A 20102-nucleotide genomic window follows, 5' to 3' on the forward strand; every position below is an offset into this window, starting at 1 on the left:
TGCATGTTAGTGAGTGCGTGTGTGGATGAGCATGTTTGTGGGTGAGAGTGCGGGCTTGTGAGTGGGTGTGAATCAGAGTATTTGCGGGTGAGAGAGCGTGTTTGTGAGTGTGTGTGTGGATGAGTGTGTTTGTGGGTGAGAGTGCGTGTTTGTGAGTGTGTGTGTGGATGAGCATGTTTGTGGGTGAGAGTGTGTGTTAGTGAGTGCGTGTGTGGATGAGCGTGTTTGTGGGTGAGAGCGCGAGTTTGTGAGTGAGTCGGGTTCAGAGTATTTGCGGGTGAGAGTGCGTGTTTGTTAGTGCGTGTGTGGATGAGAGTGTTTGTGGGTGAGAGTGCTTGTTTGTGATTGTGTGTGTGGATGAGCGTGTTTGTGGGTAAGGGTGCATGTTTGTGAGTGTGTGTGTGGATGAGAGTGTTTGTGGGTGAGAGTGCTTGTTTGTGATTGTGTGTGTGGATGAGCGTGTTTGTGAGTGTGTGTGTGGATGAGAGTGCATGTTTGTGAGTGCGTGTGTGGATGAGTGTGTTTGTGGGTGAGAGTGCGTGTTTGTGAGTGTGTGTGTGGATGAGTGTGTTTGTGGGTGAGAGTGCGTATGTGGTTGAACATGTTTGTGGGTGAGAGCGCGGGTTTGTGAGTGGGTGTGGATCAGAGTACTTGCGGGTGAGAGTGCGTGTTTGTGAGTGCGTGTGTGGATGAGCGTGTTTGTGGGTGAGAGTGCGCATTTTTGAGTGCGTGTGTATGAGCCTGTTTGTGGGTGAGAATGCGTGTTTGTGAGTGTGTGTGTGGAAGAGTGTTTGTGGGTGAGAGTGCATGTTTGTGAGTGTTTGTGGGTGAGAGTGCATGTTTGTGAGTGTTTGTGGGTGAGAGTGCGTGTTTGTGAGTGTTTGTGGGTGAGAGTGCGTGTTTGTGAGTGTTTGTGGGTGAGAGTGCATGTTTGTGAGTGTTTGTGGGTGAGAGTGCGTGTTTGTGAGTGTTTGTGGGTGAGAGTGCGTGTTTGTGAGTGTTTGTGGGTGAGAGTGCGTGTTTGTGAGTGTTTGTGGGTGAGAGTGCGTGTTTGTGAGTGTGCGTATTTGTGGGTGAGAGTGCATGTTTGTGAATGTGTGTGTGGATGTGCGTGTTTGTGTGTGAGTGTGTGTGTGGATGTGCGTGTTTGTGTGTGAGTGTGTGTGGATGTGCGTGTTTGTGAGTGTGAGTGGATGAGAGTGCGTCTGTGTGTGTTTGGGAGTGTGTGGATGAGAGTGCGTCTGTGTGTGTTTGTATATGTGTGGATGAGAGTGTTTGTGGGTGAGAGTGCATGTGTAGATGAGAGTGTTTGCGGGTGAGAGTGCGTGTTTGTGAGTGTCTGTGTGTGGATGAGAGTGTTAGCGGGTGAGTGTGCGTGTTAGTGTGTGTGTGGATGAGCATTTTTGTGGGTGAGTGTGCGTATTTGTGAGTGTGTGTGTGGATGAATGTGTTTGTGGGTGAGAGTGCGTATGTGGTTGAGCATGTTTGTGGGTGAGAGCGCGAGTTTGTGAGTGGGTGTGGATCAGAGTACTTGCGGGTGAGAGTGCGTGTTTGTGAGTGCGTGTGTGGATGAGAGTGTTTGTGGGTGAGAGTGCTTGTTTGTGAGTGCGTGTGTGGATGAGCGTGTTTGTGGTTGAGAGTGCGTTTTTGTGGGTGAGAGTGCGTGTTTGTGAGTGTGTGTGTGGATGAGAAGGTTTGTGTGTGAGTGTGCGTATTTGTGAGTGTGTGTGTGTGGATGAGAGTGTTTGTGGGTGAGAGTGCGTGTTTGTGAGTGTGTGTATGGAAGAGAGTGTTTGTGGGTAAGAGTGCATGTTTGTGGGTGAGAGTGCATGTTTGTGAGAGTGTGTGTGGGTGAGAATGCGTGTTTGTGAGTGTGTGTGGATGAGAGTGTTTGTGTGTGAGTGTGTGTGTGGATGAGCGTGTTTGTGTGTGAGTGTGCATGTTTGTGAGTGTGTGTCTGGATGAGAGTGTTTGTATGTGTGGATGAGCGTGCTTGTGTGTGAGTGTGCATATTTGTGAGTGTGTGTGGATTCACGTGTTTGTGTGTGTGTGTGTGTGTGTAGATAAGAGTGTTTGTGTGTGAGAGTCCATGTTTGTGAGTGTGTGTGTGTGGTTGAGAGTGTTTGTGTGTGAGTGTGTGTGTGGATGAGAGTGTTTGTGTGTGAATCCATGTTTGTGAGTGTGTGTGTGTGTGGATGAAAGTGTTTGCGGGTGAGAGTCCGTGTTTGTGAGTGTGTGTATGTGGTTGAGAGTGTTTGTGTGTGAGTGGGTGTGTGGATGAGAGTGTTTGTGTGTGAGAGTGCATGTTTGTGAGTGTGTGTGTGGATGAGAGTGTTTGTGGGTGAGAGTGCGTGTTTGTGAATGTGTGTGTGGTTGAGAGTGCGTATGGGTAAGAGCGCATGTTTGTGAGTGCCTGTGTGGATGTGAGTGCTTGTGGGTGAGAGTGTGCGTTTGTGAGTGTGTGTGTGGATGCGAGTGTTTGTGGGTGAGAGTGCGTGTTTGTGAGTGCGTGTGTGGATGAGTGTGTTTGTGGGTGAGAGTGCGTGTTTGTGAGTGCGTGTTTGTGCGTGAGAGTGTGTGTTTGTGAGTGTGTGTGGATGCGAGTGTTTGTGGGTGAGAGTGCGTGTTTGTGAGTGTGTGTGTGGATGCGAGTGTTTGTGGGTGAGAGTGCGTGTTTGTGAGTGCGTGTTTGTGCGTGAGAGTGTGTGTTTGTGAGTGCGTGTGTGGATGAGTGTGTTTGTGGGTGAGAGTGCATGTTTGTGAGTGTGTATGGATGAGTGTTTGTGGGTGAGAGTGCATGTTTGTGAGTGCGTGTTTGTGCGTGAGAGTGTGTGTTTGTGAGTGCGTGTGTGGATGAGAGTGTTTGCAGGTCAGAGGGCATGTTTGTGAGTGTGTGTGTGGATGAGAGTGCTTGTGGGTGAGAGTGCATGTTTGTGAGTGTGTGTGTGGCTGAGTGTTTGTGGGTGAGAGTGCGTGTTTGTGAGTGCGTGTTTGTGCGTGAGAGTGTGTGTTTGTGAGTGCGTGTGTGGATTAGCATGTTTGTCGGTGACCGTGCGTGTTTGTGAGTGCGTGTGTGGATGAGTGTGTTTGTGGGTGAGAGTGCATGTTTATGAGTGCGTGTGTGGATGAGAGTGTTTGTGGGTTAGAGTGCGTGTGTGGATGAGCGTGTTTGTGGATGAAAGTGCGTGTTTGTGAGTGTGTGTGGATGAGAGTGTTTGTGAGTGCATGTGTGGATGAGCGTGTTTGTGAGTGCGTGTGTGGATGAGAGTGCTCTGATCCTCAGTGGTTTTGGATTAGAGTGGTGCTGGAAAAGCACAGCAGTTCAGGCAGCATCCGAGGAGCAGGAAAATCTGTTCCTGATGAAGGTTTTTTGCCCAAAACGTCGACTTTCCTGCTCCTTGGATGCTGCCTGACCTGCTGTGCTTTTCCAGCAACACTCTAATCCAGAATCTGGTTTCCAGCATCTGCAGTTATTATTTTTTCTCAGTGGTTTTATCCTACAATGAACACTAAGTACTCTTTGAGGTTATTCATCGATTGTGGGAAAATCTGAGTAAAACCACAGCACAGTGAACACCTAGCCAAGGCAGCAGGCAAGTCAGAACAAGTCAGGAGTTTGATGAGGATTTTGACCTTCCATTGAGCACAGAATATGTCACCACTGACTGTAAATGATGCTTGATGCTAACTTGATACCTGTGCGTCCTGAAGCCGCTTGGCATGTTAGCAGAACAGTGATGCATTTGTGCCGTATCCCTCCTGATCCAGTTGGCTACACGGGCAGTGTCGGGTAGACTGAATCTGATATTGCCAAGGCCTGACCCCCACGCAGCTGATGCAAGCTCAGGTCACCTGCACCTTTGACATGAGCTGTCCCTGTCTCGATAAGGAAGACCCTTAAAATGCCACCATTCTGGCACACAGCTTGGCATTCTGAAAGTATATAATGGCAGTCAGCTTTCCTAGACCTAAATCTAGGAAAGAACCATCCAATCCCCCACACCGAATGTTTCCTGCATAGAAGGAGGCTGTTCAGCTCATTGTGACATTATTCTCCATCACCCTGCACTTCCTTCCTTTTCACCTAATGAGTCAGTGTACAGATGGAACCCTCCATTGAACCTGCCGTCACCCCCCCCCCCCCACACTCTCAGACAGTACATCCCAGACCCTAACCCCTCGAGTGAACCTGCGTCCCCCCACACTCTCAGACAGTGCGTTCTAGACCCTCACCCCTCGGGTGAACCTGCCTCCCCCCACACTCTCAGACAGTACATCCCAGACTCCAATCCCTCACTGCGTTAATTTGGTTTTCCTCAAAATCTCTCCCTTCTGCCAATTGCTTTCAATCTATTTCCTCTCAATCTCGATCCTCCCCCAATGGGAACAGTCTCTCCTTTTCAGCTCTAACCAGAGCCCTCATGATTTGGAATACCTTGATCAATTTTGCTCTCAGCCTTCAATTCTCCAAGGAAAACCATCCCGACGTCCCCAATCTACCATCCTCGCCGATGTTTTGCGTCCTTGGAACCATCCTCGTCAACCTTTTCTGCACTGTCTCTGATGACTTCTTGACCTTCCTCAAGCTTTTGTCCAGAAATCAAAGGCACTGGAGAACTTTCTGGAAAGAAACGTTTTCTTGTTTAGAAGTGGATTTGGTGAATGGAAACTGGATTAGTTGGTGCTGTTTGTTTCTTGTTGACCGAAGGAAGGGGGATATTACCTTAAAGGTTCTGCCATGCCAACAAGGCATGTCCATCACAGGGTCAGAGACTGGGCGGCACAGTGGCACAGTGGTTAGCAGTGCTGCCTCACAGCGCCAGAGACCCGGGTTCAATTCCTGCCTCAGGCGACTCACTGTGTGGAGTTTGCACATTCTCCCTGTGTCTGCGTGGGTTTCCTCTGGGTGCTCCGGTTTCCTCCCACAGTCCAAAAATGTGCAGGTTAGGTGAACTGGCCATGCTAAATTGCCCGTAGTGTTAGGTGAAGGGGTAAATGTAGGGGAATGGGCCTGGGTGGGTTGCGCTTCGGTGGGTCGGTGTGGACTTGTTGGACCGAAGGGCCTGTTTCCATACTGTAAGTAATCTAATCTAATCTAAACTTTAGGAGTACATAGCTGGGCTAACCCCCTTTATAATCTGAAATAATTCTAGTGAAACCAGACCACAGCCATGCTTTTATTTGAACAGGCTAAAGTTATCCCTCAATGTAATGCAGGAGTAACATAATGAAGTCATTAATAAGAAGTTGCAGATACTAAAATCAAAGCAATTAGAGATAAGGCAAAAAAAACCTGATAAGAAGCAAATTCCACTAAGTTTCAATGGTATCCTTTTAAAGCCTATTACTTGAGTACAGGTCGGTTCCTCAGAGTTACGCATTTTGAGGAGGCTGAGAGCAGGTTCCTTATTCTTCACTACTTCCATGGTCTTGACGCTTTCTGCCAACTTACCCTCAATAAAACAGGATATTTCCTTTGTCTGCTTGGTCTAAACGCCCCTCAGAATGGTGGGTGATTTCCAATGTAATGGTGTGGCTCTTGGTTTGGTGTGGTTGAGAAAAGCCATGAGGTAGACTTCTTAAGAAGACTGAAGCATGATGTCAGCTTATTGCATGATAGTAATCCGGTTCAAGGTACACCATTAAGAGAGACATTGTTACTAAGACTAGGAGGAGGTTGAGATGGTAGCTGTTCCACCCTTCTCCACCTGAGTCTTACGTGACATCAGCAGTTTGTGTAGAGCTGAATTCAACAATAACCCTTTCTAAGGCAAATACCGTTTTCCTCAAAGCTTGCTTCTTAGTGTCCTGCTGCCTAAGGTGCTCATCCAGTCATTTGTACCTTGTCAATTTGTGAAAGTGCCTGTTCCAGACTGATGAGTCATTTTTCCAAGCGGCCAAGTGATAGTTTGCAGGAAGGCTGGGACGGGGGGGGGGGGGGGGTGAATAAGGAGATTGGGGGTGGGGATGGGGGGGGGGATGGAGGGTGGACGATCAGGGAGACTGGGGGTGGGGGTGTGGGGGTGAGGCGATCAGGGAGATGGCGCGTGTACTAGAATCTGGTATTGTGTTTTAGTTGAGGCAGTCTATCTTACAAGTACTACAGTCGTCAATTCAGGTGGTTTCCAATTTTGAAGCAGGAATCTCTGTTTTTGAACCTCAGAAGGACTCATTGTATTACCCAGGGCTAGACACATTGTAAAATTCTCCCTTTTATCATTGGAGATTGATGCATAGTTCAATCAGCTTTGAAAATCAGCTTTGGCTGTTCACTGTAACAGACATGTCCAGCCAATTTCAAAGCTTATTTTTCAACTTAATTTCTAATGTATAAACTTTGAAAGGAGAAATGTCCTTTTAAGACATATTTTCTTTTTAAATATCCTACAATGCTAGGTTGTAAAAATTTCCTTTGTGTTAGAGTGCCCTCAAGATTAAAGGGCTTATTAGGGCAGGTCAGGTCCAGTTCCCAATTCATTTTAACCTCTGCCCACCAGTTTAGGAGCTAACAGTGAACAATGTGAGATGCTATACCTGGATTGTCTCAGCACTGACACTGTTGTGTCATGGATAGATGGGCTGTCGATCTCTGGGCAGATGTGAGCGTTGAGAAGAAGATGTATCAGTTATTTGACCTGCATGATAACAATATTGGCCCAGATCTTCCAATAGGAATCTATGCAGATTATATACATATGCCTGTACCTTGGGATCATGTGGAATCCCAATATAGCTGACTCCACAGGAACCTCCTGGGCCATTGAAACGTTTGATGGTCACTTAGCCAGTTTCTGGTACCCAGAACCATCTCGTAGAGTCGAGTCATGGAATTATATAGCATGGAAATAGAGCCTTTGGTCCAATTTGTCCAAGCTGACCAGACTTCCCAAATGAATTATTCCCATATGCCTGCATTTGACCCATACCCTCTAAATCTTTCCAAACATGTACCTGTCCAAATGATTTTTAACTGTTGTGATTGTGCTCTCCTCTACCACTTCCTGTGGTGGTTTGTTCTATTTATGCATCACTCACTGCATGAAAAGGTTGGCCCTCAGGTCCCTTTTGAGGCTTTTCCCCTCTCACCTTAAGCCTCCAGCCCCCTAGTTTTGGGTTTCCCTGCCCGAGCGAAAAGACCTTGGCTACTCACCTTATCTGTGTCTCTCATGATTTTATAAACCTTTATGAAGCCTCTTACACGTCAGGGAGAGAAGTCCCAGCCTCTGCTTATGCCTCAACCCTCCAGTCTCAGTAATATCCTTGTGAATCTTTTCTACACATTCTTTAGATTAGTAACATCCTTCCTTTCGCAGGGCGAACAGAATTATGTGCAGTCCTCCAAAAGAGGCCTTATTAATGTCTTACACAGCAACAATTTGATGTCCCAACTCCTATACTCAATGCTGTGACCAATGAAGGCAAGCTGGTAAATAAGCAAAGCTTAGCCTGATTTGTTTATGCATGGAATATGGATGTTACTGGCCAGCCAGCATTTATTGCCCATCCCGAGGTACTCTTGAGAAGATGATAGTGAACTGCTTTCTTGAAATTCTGCAGTCCACTTGGTGTAGGTAGACCCACACGCTATTAGTGAGTTCCAGGATTTTGACTCAGTGACAGTAAAAGAAGAGCAATATATTTCCAATTCAGGATGATGAATGACTTCGAGGGAATTTGCAGGTGGTGATGTATCTGCTGCCTCTGTCTTTCCAGCTGATAGTGATCATGTGTTTGAAAGGTGTTGTCTGAGGAGTTAGGTGAATTTCTGCAGTGCATATTGTAGATGGTAAACACTGCTGCTACTGAGCAAACTGTTTGGTCTTGGATGGTGTCAAGCTTCTTGAATGTTGTTGGATCTGCTACTCATCCAAGCAAATGGGGAATGTTTCATAACGCACCCAACTTGTGCCTTGCAGGTAATGGACAGGCTCTGGGGAGTCAGCTGGTGAGTTACTTGCTGCAGGATTCCTGACTTCTGACCTGATCTTGTTCAGTTCTTTGTCAATTGTAACCCCCGGTTTTGCCAGGGCTCCTTGATGCCACACTCAATCAAACATGGCTTTAATGCAGTCACTCTCACCTCATCTCTGGAATTCAGATTGTTTGTCCATGTTTGTACCAAAGCTGTAATGAGGTCAGGAACTAAGTGACCCTGGCAGAGCCCAAACTGGACCTCACTGAACAGGTTATTGCTGAGCAGTACCTGTTTGTCAGCACTGTTGATGACATCTTCGAATCACCTTACTGATGATCGAGAGTAGACTGATAGGGTAGTAATCGGCTGGCTTGATTTAGTCCTGTTCTTTACAAACAGGTCATATCAGGGTAATGTTCCACATGGTGGGGTGGATGCCAATGTTGTAGCTGGTCTGGAACAGCTTGGCCAGGGAAGTGGCAGGAGCTGGAACTCCAGTTTTCATAACTATTGTTATGTTATGAATGTTTGCGGTGTGCAGTGTCTCCAACCGTTGCTTGACACCCCATGGGGTGAGGACCAATGGAGGAGGCTGAGATGGATCATCCAATCGATACCTGTGACTGAAAATGACTGTGATTGCTTCAGCTTTATCTTTTGTACTGATGTGTTGGACTCTGCCATCATTGAGGATGGGGATATCTGTGGAGCCTCCTGCGAGGGGGCACAGGTGCTTGGATTAACATCCTGTACTTCTGTTTGTGAGCTGAGGCAGAGGAGAAGAACTGAAGGAGAAAATAACCATAAATTGTACAATATTATAAAAGAACATAGGGGCAGCACGGTGGTTCAGTGGTTAGCACTGCTGCCTCACTGCGCCAGGGTCCCAGGTTCAATTCCAGCCTCGGGTGACTGTGTGGAGTTTGCACATTCTCCCTGTGTCTGCGTGGGTTTTCACCGGGTTCTCTGGTTTCCTCCCTCAGTCTAAAAAAAATGTGTCTGTTAGGTGGATTGGCCACTGGACATTGGAATAGGGTAGAGCTTTTGGTCTGGGGGGGATGCTGTTTGGAGGGGCACTGTGGATACAGTGGGCTGAATGGCCTACTTGCGCACTGCAGTGGTTCTATCATTCTGTGAAAATCGTGAGGTTTGCATTGGTATGTGAAAGAAAAGGGAAGGAGAGTGACAGGATGGAAAATATCACGCCTTTGGTATTAGAGACAAGGTGACCTCCATCACTCATTTGATAAATTCCTGGCTGGAATATGGGAAACAGGTAGACTGTCTGACTGTGAACACTTAGGATTTTCATAAGCCTATTTTCCCTGCAAACTCAATTTCAGAGTCAGCGTGCGTGATTGAGGCAAGCACACTTCTGTTTTGCAGAGTCCTCACACACATCTTCAGTTTTCTTAGGTTTTCAGTAAAGCAACAGGTTTTGGTAAATTTGCTCATTGCGGGAATACTATGAATTTATTTTAGCCACTTACTAGAAACAACACGACTGAATAGTTATTCGAAGTCATGTATATTGTACCTCCTGCACGCTTTATTCCCATCGTCCTTATTCATTATGCATTATTGATAAAATATTGACCTGGATTTTCTGATGGCCAGTCATTGTTCCAGTGTAGGTGGGAGGGGCTGTTGAGGAGCCTGTCAAAACCCCATCATGGAAGACTCCAACAGAATTGCCCAGCAAGTTGAATTCTCCTCTGGGCAATGTGTCTCTGCCTGGAAACCTTAGAAAGTCTCAATTTAAATAGGAGAATTCAGTGGGTTCCAATGAAATTAAGTAAATATTTCATCAGGAAACGTTAGACAGTTAATTTCTAACTCCTGAATAACTATTCAGCAGATCCTTTACTTAACCCAAATATGCCTCTCCCAATCCCCTTACAACCCCAAGATCCTGACCTGACAACTGACTCCAGGGTTCAAATCCATTTACCCCTGCTGGACCTGATCAGACTGTAGCCCCTCCATCCCCCTGGGAACTGAGATTCCCCCTTCCCACTGGCTGACGTACCCTGTTGGAACTTACCTGGCACGTGACATGTCTGATCCACCTGGCACCCTCACCTGACACTTACCTCATGTACCTGCTGTTTGTCAGCAGCTGCCAAAGTGACTGTCTGAACCTTTACATTTCAGAATACGGCCCACACGACAAAAAATCTGTCAGCATGGTAGTGCGACTCTGCATTTCTGAGGGAAACCCAAGCGGACTTGCATCTCAGAAATACCGAGTCACATTTCTGTTGTAAAATAGAACAGGAGGGGCTGTCTGTCTGAGATTGCCGAACCCTGGAAAATCCGACCGATTCTATCCTCAAACTCACTGCAAGCACTGTTGCTTTTTTGACTTGGATATTTTACCTCGGTGTGAACATCTTTCAATCTGTTTATTTCTGCCTCAGCAGCTTCAATCCATCACTGGTTAATGCTATCTGTTGTATTTTGCAGAAAGATGTCAGAGAGACTTCGGAGGAATTCTTGCACCTCCTCAGCCTGCTCTCCAGTTTTAACAGAAGTATTCCCGAGCTATCAGACATGCGAATCCAGAAGTGCTCCCCCCCTTGTCTGCTGCCACTGAAACATCAGAAACAACCTGTTAACAAGGTGAGAAGTTGGAGACCCCTCGTTGCACGCATGCTCTAAGGTTTGTTGTGTCATTGGTTTAATGGTGTGAGCTTCTCACCTCAGAAACATCGACACACTCATTGCTTTGGTCTGGAAGGGAAAGACCGATTCCAGTGTGCAGTTTGTGCAGATGCTTGGCTGTGACAGCACTGCAAGGCAGCACCCTGAAGCCAGAATGTTTGAGGGATCACATCCCAGTCCAGAGACAGGAACGTAACAGCCTGACGGAGTTTGGAGGTGCTGTAGTTTGGACTGGGGCTTCCTCTGTTCTCTCAGGTTGATGTCAAAGGTGTTGGAAACGAAGTCAAAGAACCAAACTTGGGTCTTGACTAAAATGTAGATGACCTGCTCATTGTCACTGATGTGGGATATTGCTGTGAATAAATTGGTGACCTCATACCCTTCCTTAGAGCAGTGATTACACTGCCAAAGTGAACTCCATGGGCTGTAAAATGCTTTGGGACATTCTTGGGTCATGACAGGTGCAGTATCAGTGCAAACCTTTTCTCCGTTCTCGGTGCATGTAAAGCAGAGACTGGAGTTGACAAAGGAATGGAGTCAAGTCACACAGTCACAGAGCTGTACAGCATGGAAGCAGACCCTTTGGACCAATTTACCCAGATAGCTCAAATTAGTCTAGTCTCATTTGCCAGCACCCGGCCCATGTCCCTCTCAACCCGACCTAATCATATACCCATCCAGATGTCTTAAAGTTGTAATTGTACCAGCCTTCACCACTTCCTCTGGCAGCTTATCCCATACATGCACCACCCTCTATTTTAAATCTTTCCCCTTTCACCTTAAACCTATGCCCTCCAGTTTTGGGCTGCACTACTGTGGGGAAAAGACATTGATTATTTTCCCTATCTATGCCCCTCTTGATTTTATAAACTTCTATAAGGTAACCCCTCATCTTCCGACGCTCCAGGGAAAACAGCCTCAGCCTATTCAGCCTCTCCCTCTAGCTCAAACCCTCCAACCCTGGTAAACCTTTTCTGAACCCTTTCAAGTTTAACAACATCTTTCCTATATGAGGGGGACCAGAATTGAACAGCGCTCCGAAAGCTAGTGCTTCCAGTTAAACCTGTTGGACTATAACCTGGTGTTGTGTGATTTGTAACTTTGTACACCCCAGTCCAACACCAGCATCTCCAAATCAAGAATTGAACACAGTATTCCAAAAGTGGTCCAACCAATTTCTTGTACAGCTGCAACATGACCTCCCAACTCCTCTACTCAATGCACTGGCCAATGGAAATGAGCATACCAAATGCCTTCTTCACTATCCTACATATAAAATAAAACTGCAGATGGTGGAATCCAAAGCAGATAAGCAGGAGGCTGGAAGAACACAGCAAGCCAGGCAGCATCAGGAGGGAGAAAATTCAACATTTTGGGTCGAACCCTTCTTCAGGACTAGGGGTGGGGCTGCAGGGAACTTACCATTAAGTGTGTAAGTCCTGCCCTGATCTGCCTTTCCAAAATCAGCACCTCGTGATTAAACTCCAACTTCCACTCCTCAGCCCATCTGATCATGAGGTGAAGGCACCGGTTGGAGATATTGGCTCTTGCTATTGTTGGGTGGTTTTGTTGGAAGTTTATGTGAAATGATTAAATGAAGAAGTGGGCGGAGGAGACTCCTATGGTGCAGAAATATCGACATCCATCTGTCGGAGCTCTCAGGATTTTGGTTCATCAATTCTTATTATCTCCAGAATGACATTCCTGGTTTCTAAGCCCTCTATTTTGATCCAGATGGGGCCAGGTACTCCTAGGCACTATGTGGGCAGTCTTGATCACATAGTGCTGTCTGTTCCTGGGCTCTGAGGCCTGGGTACTTCCCACCTGATTCTGCAAGGAGCGTGAAGTGGTGCATTGTGCTCACGTATGGCATGTTTTCAACCAGTTAAACATCACATGGCATTTTGAGGGCAGGGGTTAGATGCTGGCAGTTGGCTGTGTTGCATTGTACTGCAAAGGTCTGGGCTTGTCTAGATTCAGGTACATTGCTTTAGGAATTAATTTGTGATATTCCAACTTGTTCCAGAACCATGTACATGGGAGTGCATTTTTCCAGACATCTGGTTGACAAAGATGTGGTATGCTCTGGTTGTCACTTTCGATATGGGAATAAAAAAAACAGAAATTGCTGGAGAAAGGGTCTCTAGAGAAGGATCGCAAGATTTGAAACATTAACTGAGCTTTCTCTCCACAGATGCTGCCACAGCTGCTGAGTTTCACCAGCAATTTCAGTTTCTGTTTCTGCTTTACAGCATCTGCGGCTGTTTGTTTTATCTGGTTTCCTTCGGCAGTCCAAAGAAGTGTAAGTTAGGAGGATTAGCCATGAGAAATGCAGGGTTATGGGGATAGGGGTGGGAGGGTGAGTCTGGGCAGAATATTCTTTGGAAAATTAGTGTGGACTTGTTGGGCCAAACCTGAGGGGGATTCTAGGAATGTTTGTAAGTGTCCAAGTCAACAAATGAGCAGAGATGATGGCATTGTGCTAATGTTATTGGGAGACTAACCCAGAGGCCCAGAATATTGAACAGGGGACACAGGTTCAAATCCCACCCTGGCAACTGGTAGAATTGAGATTTATTTAATAAATTTGCAATTGAAAGCCATAACAATGATCATTGATAGTTGTAAAAAAAAAAAGCTGTCTGGTTCACTGTAAGGAAGGAAATCTGCTGACCTCTGTCCTTAGGAATGGCAAGGCAAACCACACAGCTCAAGGACATTTAGGGTTAAGCAATAGGTGCTGGCCGATGAATACAGGAAGATGCTTCTGCCAAATTTCAGATGGCTGTGGAATGATCTGAGGAGGAGCAGTGAGTTGGCCAAAGTTCCTCGTCAACATTCACTCCTCAACTAACATCTCATAGAGTCTTAGAGTCATAGAGATGTGCAGCATGGAAACAGACCCTTCGGTCCAACCCGTCCATACTGACCAGATATCCCAACCCAATCTAGTCCCACCTGCCAGCACCCAGCTCATATCCCTCCAAACCCTTCCTATTCATATACCCATCCAAATGCCTCTTAAATGTTGCAATTGTACCAGCCTCCACCACTTCCTATGGCAGCTCATTCCATACACATACCACCCTCTATGTGAAAAAGTTGCCCCTTAGGTGTCTTTTATATCTTTCCCCTCTCACCCTAAACCTATGCCCTCTAGTTCTGGACTCCCCGACCCCAGGGAGTCTATTTATCCTATCCATGCCCCTCATAATTTTGTAAACCTCTATAAGGTCACCCCTCAGCCTCTGACGCTCCAGGGAAAACAGCCCCAGCCTGTTCAGCCTCTCCCTACAGCTCAAATCCTCTCTGAAAATGGATTAACTGATCATTGGAATCATAGAATCGATACAGTGTGGAAGCAGGCTATTCTACCCATTGGTTCCACACCAACCTTCTGCAGAGCATCCCACCCAGATCCACCTCCCCGATTCTATCCCACAGCCCTTCATTTCCAATGGCTAATCCACCTAGCCTGTGCATTCCTGCACACTAGGGCAATTTCCCATGGCCAATCCATCTAACCTGCACATCTTTGGATTGTGGGAGGAAGCTGGAACAACTGAAGGAAACCCACGCAGACACGGGGAGAACATGCAAACTCAGCAAAGTCAAAAAGTATGGCACTGGAAAAGCACAGCCAGTCAGGCAGCATCCGAGGAGCAAGAGAGCCAGCATTTCGAGCATAAGCCCTTCATCACATTCCTGCCTGACCTGCTTGCTTTTCCAACACCACATGTTTTGACTCTAATCTCCGGTTCTCACTTTCTCCCAAACTCCACACAGATAGTGACCTGAGGATGGGATTGAACCCAGGTCCCTGGTGCTGTGAGGCAGTAGTGCTTATCACTAGGCCACCGTTGCTTTATCCACTGTTTCAAAGATCTTTCAGCACACAAATTGGCAACAACACAATGCCAATGGCAAATGAAAAGTTGCACAGAAATTTCAGTCACTTATTCAGGAGTTGTAGAAAGAAAAGTTTAATTCTTTCCGTGCCTCAGTGGGAGAAACATTGCTTATTTTTCTATTAGATTAGTAGGAGGATCACCTTTTCATGTACTTATGTCAACACCATTCCAGTTTATGAGTCATGACAGTTTTGAGTAAGTTAGGAACTGTAGTAGGCCATTCAGCCCTTTGAGATTGTTCTACCACTCAATGAGATCATGGCTGATCTGTGACATAACTCCATATACTTGCCTTTGACCCATATCCCTTAATACTTTTGCTTAACGAAAACATTTATCTCAGATTTAAACTTAATAACTGATCCAGCTTCCACTGCCATTTGGGGAATAGAGTTCCAAATCTCTCCCACCCTTTGAGAGTATGATTTGGAGATGCCAGTGTTTGACTGGGGTGTACAAAGTTAAAAATCCACAACACCAGGTTATAGTCCAACAGGTTTAATTGGAAGCTAGTGTGCTTCCAATTAAACCTGCTGGCCTATAACCTGGTGTTGTGTGATTTTTAACCTTTGAGACTATAATTGCTGCAAGATTTGTGAAGGTTTGTAGCTCAGGTTGAGGTTTAGATAGGCTCAGGATAGATGTGTTGTCCCAGTCGAAATGGTGGTTTTTCTCATCCGTGTGTAGGGCTACGAGGGAGAGAGGGTCGTGTCTTTTTGTGGCTAGCTGGTGTTCGTGTATCCTTGTGGCTAACTTTCTTCCTGTTTGTCCTACATAGTGTTTGTGGCAGTCCTTGCATGGAATTTTGTACATGATGTTCATTTTGTCCATGGGTTGTACTGGGTCTTTTAAGTTTGTTTGTTTTTGTTTGCGAGTGTTGGTGGGTTTGTGAGCTACTAGGATTCCGAGGGGTCTCAGTAGTCTGGCTGTTATTTCTGAAACTTCTTTGATGTATGGTAAGGTGGTTAGGGTTTCTGGCTGTGTTTGGTCTGCTTGTCGTGGTTTGTTCTTGAGGAATCTGTGCACTGTATTTTTTGAGTATCCGTCCTTCTTGAATACGTTGTATTGGTGGTTCTCCTCTGTTTTTTGAAGTTCGTCTGTGCTGCAGTGTGTGGTGGCTCGTTGGAATAGTATTCTGATACAGCTTTGTTTGTGTGTGTTGGGATGGTTGCTGGTGTAGTTAAGTATTTGGTCAGTGTTTGTCGGTTTTCTGTATACGCAGGTTTGTAGTTCTCCGTTGTCCTTTCTTTCGACTGTGACGTCCAGGAATGCGAGTTTGTTGTCGGTTTCTTCCTCCTTGGTGAACTTTATGCCTGTGAGGGTTGATTATGTTAAATGTCTCTTCTATCGTGTTTTGTTTTGTGATGACAAAGGTGTCATCTACATAGCGGACCCAGATTTTTGGTTTGGTGGTTGGTAGGGCTGTTTGTTCTAGCCTTTGCATTACCGCTTCTGCTATGAATCCTGATAGCGGAGATCCCATGGGTGTGCCGTTGGTTTGTTTGTAGACTATGTTGTTGAAAGTGAAGTGGGTGGTGAGGCACAGGTCCACTAGCTTCATGATGTTTTCGTTGGTAATGTGATTGATGGTGGTTGGTGTGTGTGTGATGGTCTGTTCTAAAAGTGTGGTGAGTGTTTCCTTTGCCAGGTCGATGTTGATGGAGGTGAACAGTGCTGTTATGTCGAATGAGATCATTGCTTTCGTCTTCCTCTATTTTGGTGTTTTTGATGATTTTTAGGAATTCCTGGGTGGAGTGGATGGAGTGCTGTGACTCTTCTACTAGGTACTTCAGTCTTGCATGTAGTTCTTTGGCCAGTCTGTAAGTTGGTGTTCCGGGTAGTGAGACTATAGGTCTGAGGGAGGCTCCGGGTTTATGGATTTTTGGTAGTCCATAGAATCGTGGGGTGTTGGTCCTGTCTGGTTTCATTTTCTGGAATTCTGTCTTGTTTAATTGTCCGGAATTGTGTAATTTTCTTAGGAGAAATGTAATTTTGTTTCCCAATTGTGGGGTTGGGTCTAGCGCCGCCTTTTGGTAGGTGTTGGTGTCTGCAAGTAGTGCATTGGCTTTCTCTATGTAGTCCCATTTCGACTGGGACAACACATCTATCCTGGGACAGGCTAAGCAAAGACATGCCAGAGAATTCCTAGAGGCCTGGCACTCCAACCACAATGCCATAAACAAACACATAAATCTAGATACTATCTATCAATCCCTCAGAAAACGAACAGGAAATACCACAAACCCCAGGAACCCCATCCAGGAGAAAGATATAAATAGAAAACAGGAGACAACAGCTTCGCTTCACTTGGAGGTCGCCACTGATGATGTTACCTAGCCAGGTAATGAAACGTCTGGATATCAAACCTACAGCTCAGCGAGCAAACCTACACCCTGAAGTATAATTGCTTCCTGACATCTCCCCAGAACAGTCTGACCCTAAATCTCAGACTATGCCCCCGAGTTCTGGAATCCTCAACCAGTGGAAATAGTTTTTCATTATCTCGCCTGTCTTTTCCTGTTAGGATCTTGAACACTTCAATCAGATCACCCCCTAACTTTCTCAAGTCAGGAGAACAAAATTAACTTGTTTTTTTTTTAGTAAATATTTTTATTGAAAAAGAAAAAGATTTTTGAGTTTTTTTTACAAAATTACAAAATTAATAAAAAATAGCGTAAACTTGTTTAATCCCTCTTCATAACATAACCCTGATGTCCAGGTATCATTCTTATAAATCTATGTCGCACTTCCTCCAAGGCCGACACACCCTTCTTCAGTATACTGCTCTCAGTACTCCAAGTAGGGTCTAACCAGAGTTTTGTATAACTGCAACCTAATTACTGTACCCTTGTTCTCTGGTCCTCTCCATATTAAGGCCAGTACTCCATGAGCCTCCTTGATTATTTTCTGCATCTGTTCATGACATTTTAAATATCAATACATCTGAGCCCAGAGGTCTCTTTAGGCAACTACTATATTTAACTTTATGCCATCTAGTAAGTACCCTGATCTATCCTTTTCCAGCCCAAAATAGATGACCTCACACTTGCTTACATTGAACTGCATCTGCCAGTTTTGCTCATTCACCTAGACTATCAATGTTTATATATATATGATATATGCTATCATCTGCACTGTCTACAATGGTGCCTAGCTAGGTATCATCAGAAAAGTTGGATATATGGCTTTCTATGCCATTATCCAAGTTGTCAATAAATAATGTGAATAATTGAGGTCCTAACGCAGATCCTTGTTGGACACCACTGGTCACATCCTGCCAATTTGTGTCCCTGGTTTCTGTTGCATATAACTCAACCAATTTCCAAGCCAAGTCAGAAATTTGTCCTCAATTCCTTCCTTAACAGTCTCTTTTGTCAAATGCCTTCTGGAAGTCCATATAAACAACATCCATCGACATTCAATTTCTGAAAATAAACTTCAAAAATCAATCTAAGATCCAATGAGAGGTGAAAACAACTTTGATAACACTTGTGCTATGTCATACAGTCAGTATACATAAATGGACATACTGATGAAATCATCACTGCAACTTAGCATGTGACCTTAGGGTATAAAAGAGGCTATCTTATTGCAGATCACTTGAACCATGACATGCTACTAAAAGCATGGTCCTATGTTGCATCCTAGTATCCTTATATTACCCATACGCTTATGTATCTGGGAATGTAATGTTTGTATATTGTAATGAATGGTTTATTGATTTCTTCAATACCAAGCCCAGTTTCTTATTTTAAGAGAGTTAACATGAACGTTACTACATCAGGTAAAACATTCTGGTGGAGACAAAGTCACTGCATATTAACAACAGGGCCCTCCTTGAAAGGAATCTAATATCTTGGTAGTAGATATTTGGAAAGCTAATTAATGGTCACCTGGTTCGGATTACCTCTTTGAAGCACAAACTAATTGCACAACAGGTCGGTCAATTCCTTTTGAGAACAGTGTATATTGTTCCAGTTATTGTTTCGAAAGAATTGATATAGTGAGACACTGATATCATGACCTCAGGAGATCCCAATGGGCTTGACAGCTGAAATTGTAGAGAGTTCACAATGAGCTTCCAAAATCAACACAGAAATAGATGGCCGAAGTAATAGCTTTTGCTCCTGCTGATGATGGGACAAATATTGGCCGGGACACAGAGACAGCCACCTACTCTTTTCAAGAAAGGTAATCGAATCTTTTCGGTCGACTGAAAGGGTTAACAGGAGCTGCAGTTGGAAGCTGGGGCCTCTGGCACTGGACCAATCACAATGAGGTGTTCATGTTTCATTTCAACTTTGTTCTTTATTTGTATTTTATAAACCTTAGTTCCTGCTCTGATGGAAAGAACTGATAACTCCCTGAGAAAATGACATAACTTTTCAATAAGTGGGATTTCATAAGAACATCAGAAATAGGAGTGGGTGCAGACGACTTGGCCCCTTGAACTGCTGTGGGATTCAATACAATCGCTGCTGAGCTTCTGTCTCGGGTCCCTTTCTCACCCACTCTCCTGGACACCCAAAAAAATGGAGCAGGTGATTTTATTTCTCCATTTGCACATGCCTTTCCATGTGTGCTGGGGGTGTCAGGGGTAGAGGTATGCGATTCCCAAACTCTCAGCATCGAGACAGAGAAGACTGCGACCCCTGTCAGTGACCTGCCTTCGCTGTCCTGCATTCTGATTTCTGTGCAACACAATTGTTTTGGGTCTTGGGTAAGGTTTAATGTCGAGAGAGTGGTGCTAGAAAAGCACAGCAGGTCAGGCAGCATCCAAGGAGCAGGAGAATCGACATTTCGGGCATAAGCCCTTCATCAGGATGCTGCCTGACCTGCTGTGCTTTTCCAGCACCACACTCACGGCTAAGGTTTAATGTGTTTTGTTTAGGACTTAAAGGATGTTTTAAACATTTCCTTCCATTTCTGGGCGGTTTTTTTTGGCATGAGTTGGCACTGGGTTGCTAAGATTAGAGCGGTGCTGGAAAAGCACAGCAGGTCAGGCAGCATCTGAGGAGCAGGAAGATCGATGTTTTGGGCAAAGGCCCTTCATCAGGAAATTGGATCCCATTTGGAGAACATTAATTCCTTCCCAGTTAATCAGGCTAGCTGATCATGGAAAGGTGAGGTCATCTCTAAAGAAGAAAGTGAACAATTGTGACTGGTCGCTTGAATGAGTTGTGCATTCTGACTAGATGCCATTGAGTTTTGATTTGTTGGTGTTAAGTGTGACCATGAAACGTTCTGAAGTCAAGGATGCTTTAAGGAAAAATAAAACATTAAAAAAAAGTTAAATATCCGAAATTGAAAGCATGGACTTAGGTATTCATCCTTGGGTGATCTGAAGATCATGAAATTAGTGACTTTTAGTCACTTCTTGCATACCAGTTTCCCAGATGAGTACAGCTGATTTCATAATATTTTCCATGGGTGAGTGGGTGGTGTTGTCCATTAGCCTGGGAAACTTAAATTGGGTGACCTTTGCGACAGAAACACTGGCTCTTGTGGAACTATTGTCTATTTGAGAAAGTTCAATACAATTGTGCACTGGCGTTACCTTGCCCGTCGAATGTTACAGAGTTGTAAATAAACAAATAAGATACAAGCAGAAG

At 45.2% G+C, this 20102-nt stretch overlaps 1 protein-coding gene across 1 annotated transcript in view; it reads left to right on the plus strand.

The window, feature by feature from the left end:
* Positions 1–20102, plus strand: part of tnfsf11 (TNF superfamily member 11) — an 85171-nt gene that overhangs the window by 34681 nt on the left and 30388 nt on the right. Inside the window, exon 2 of the mRNA XM_043694426.2 lies at positions 10382–10537. Coding sequence (XP_043550361.1) covers positions 10382–10537 — 156 coding nt within the window. The remainder of the gene's footprint in view (positions 1–10381; positions 10538–20102) is intronic.

Source organism: Chiloscyllium plagiosum, unplaced genomic scaffold (genome assembly GCF_037043375.1).
Source record: "Chiloscyllium plagiosum isolate Xiang-an unplaced genomic scaffold, Cpla_swu_hap1 HiC_scaffold_12, whole genome shotgun sequence".
Lineage (NCBI taxonomy): Eukaryota > Metazoa > Chordata > Chondrichthyes > Orectolobiformes > Hemiscylliidae > Chiloscyllium > Chiloscyllium plagiosum.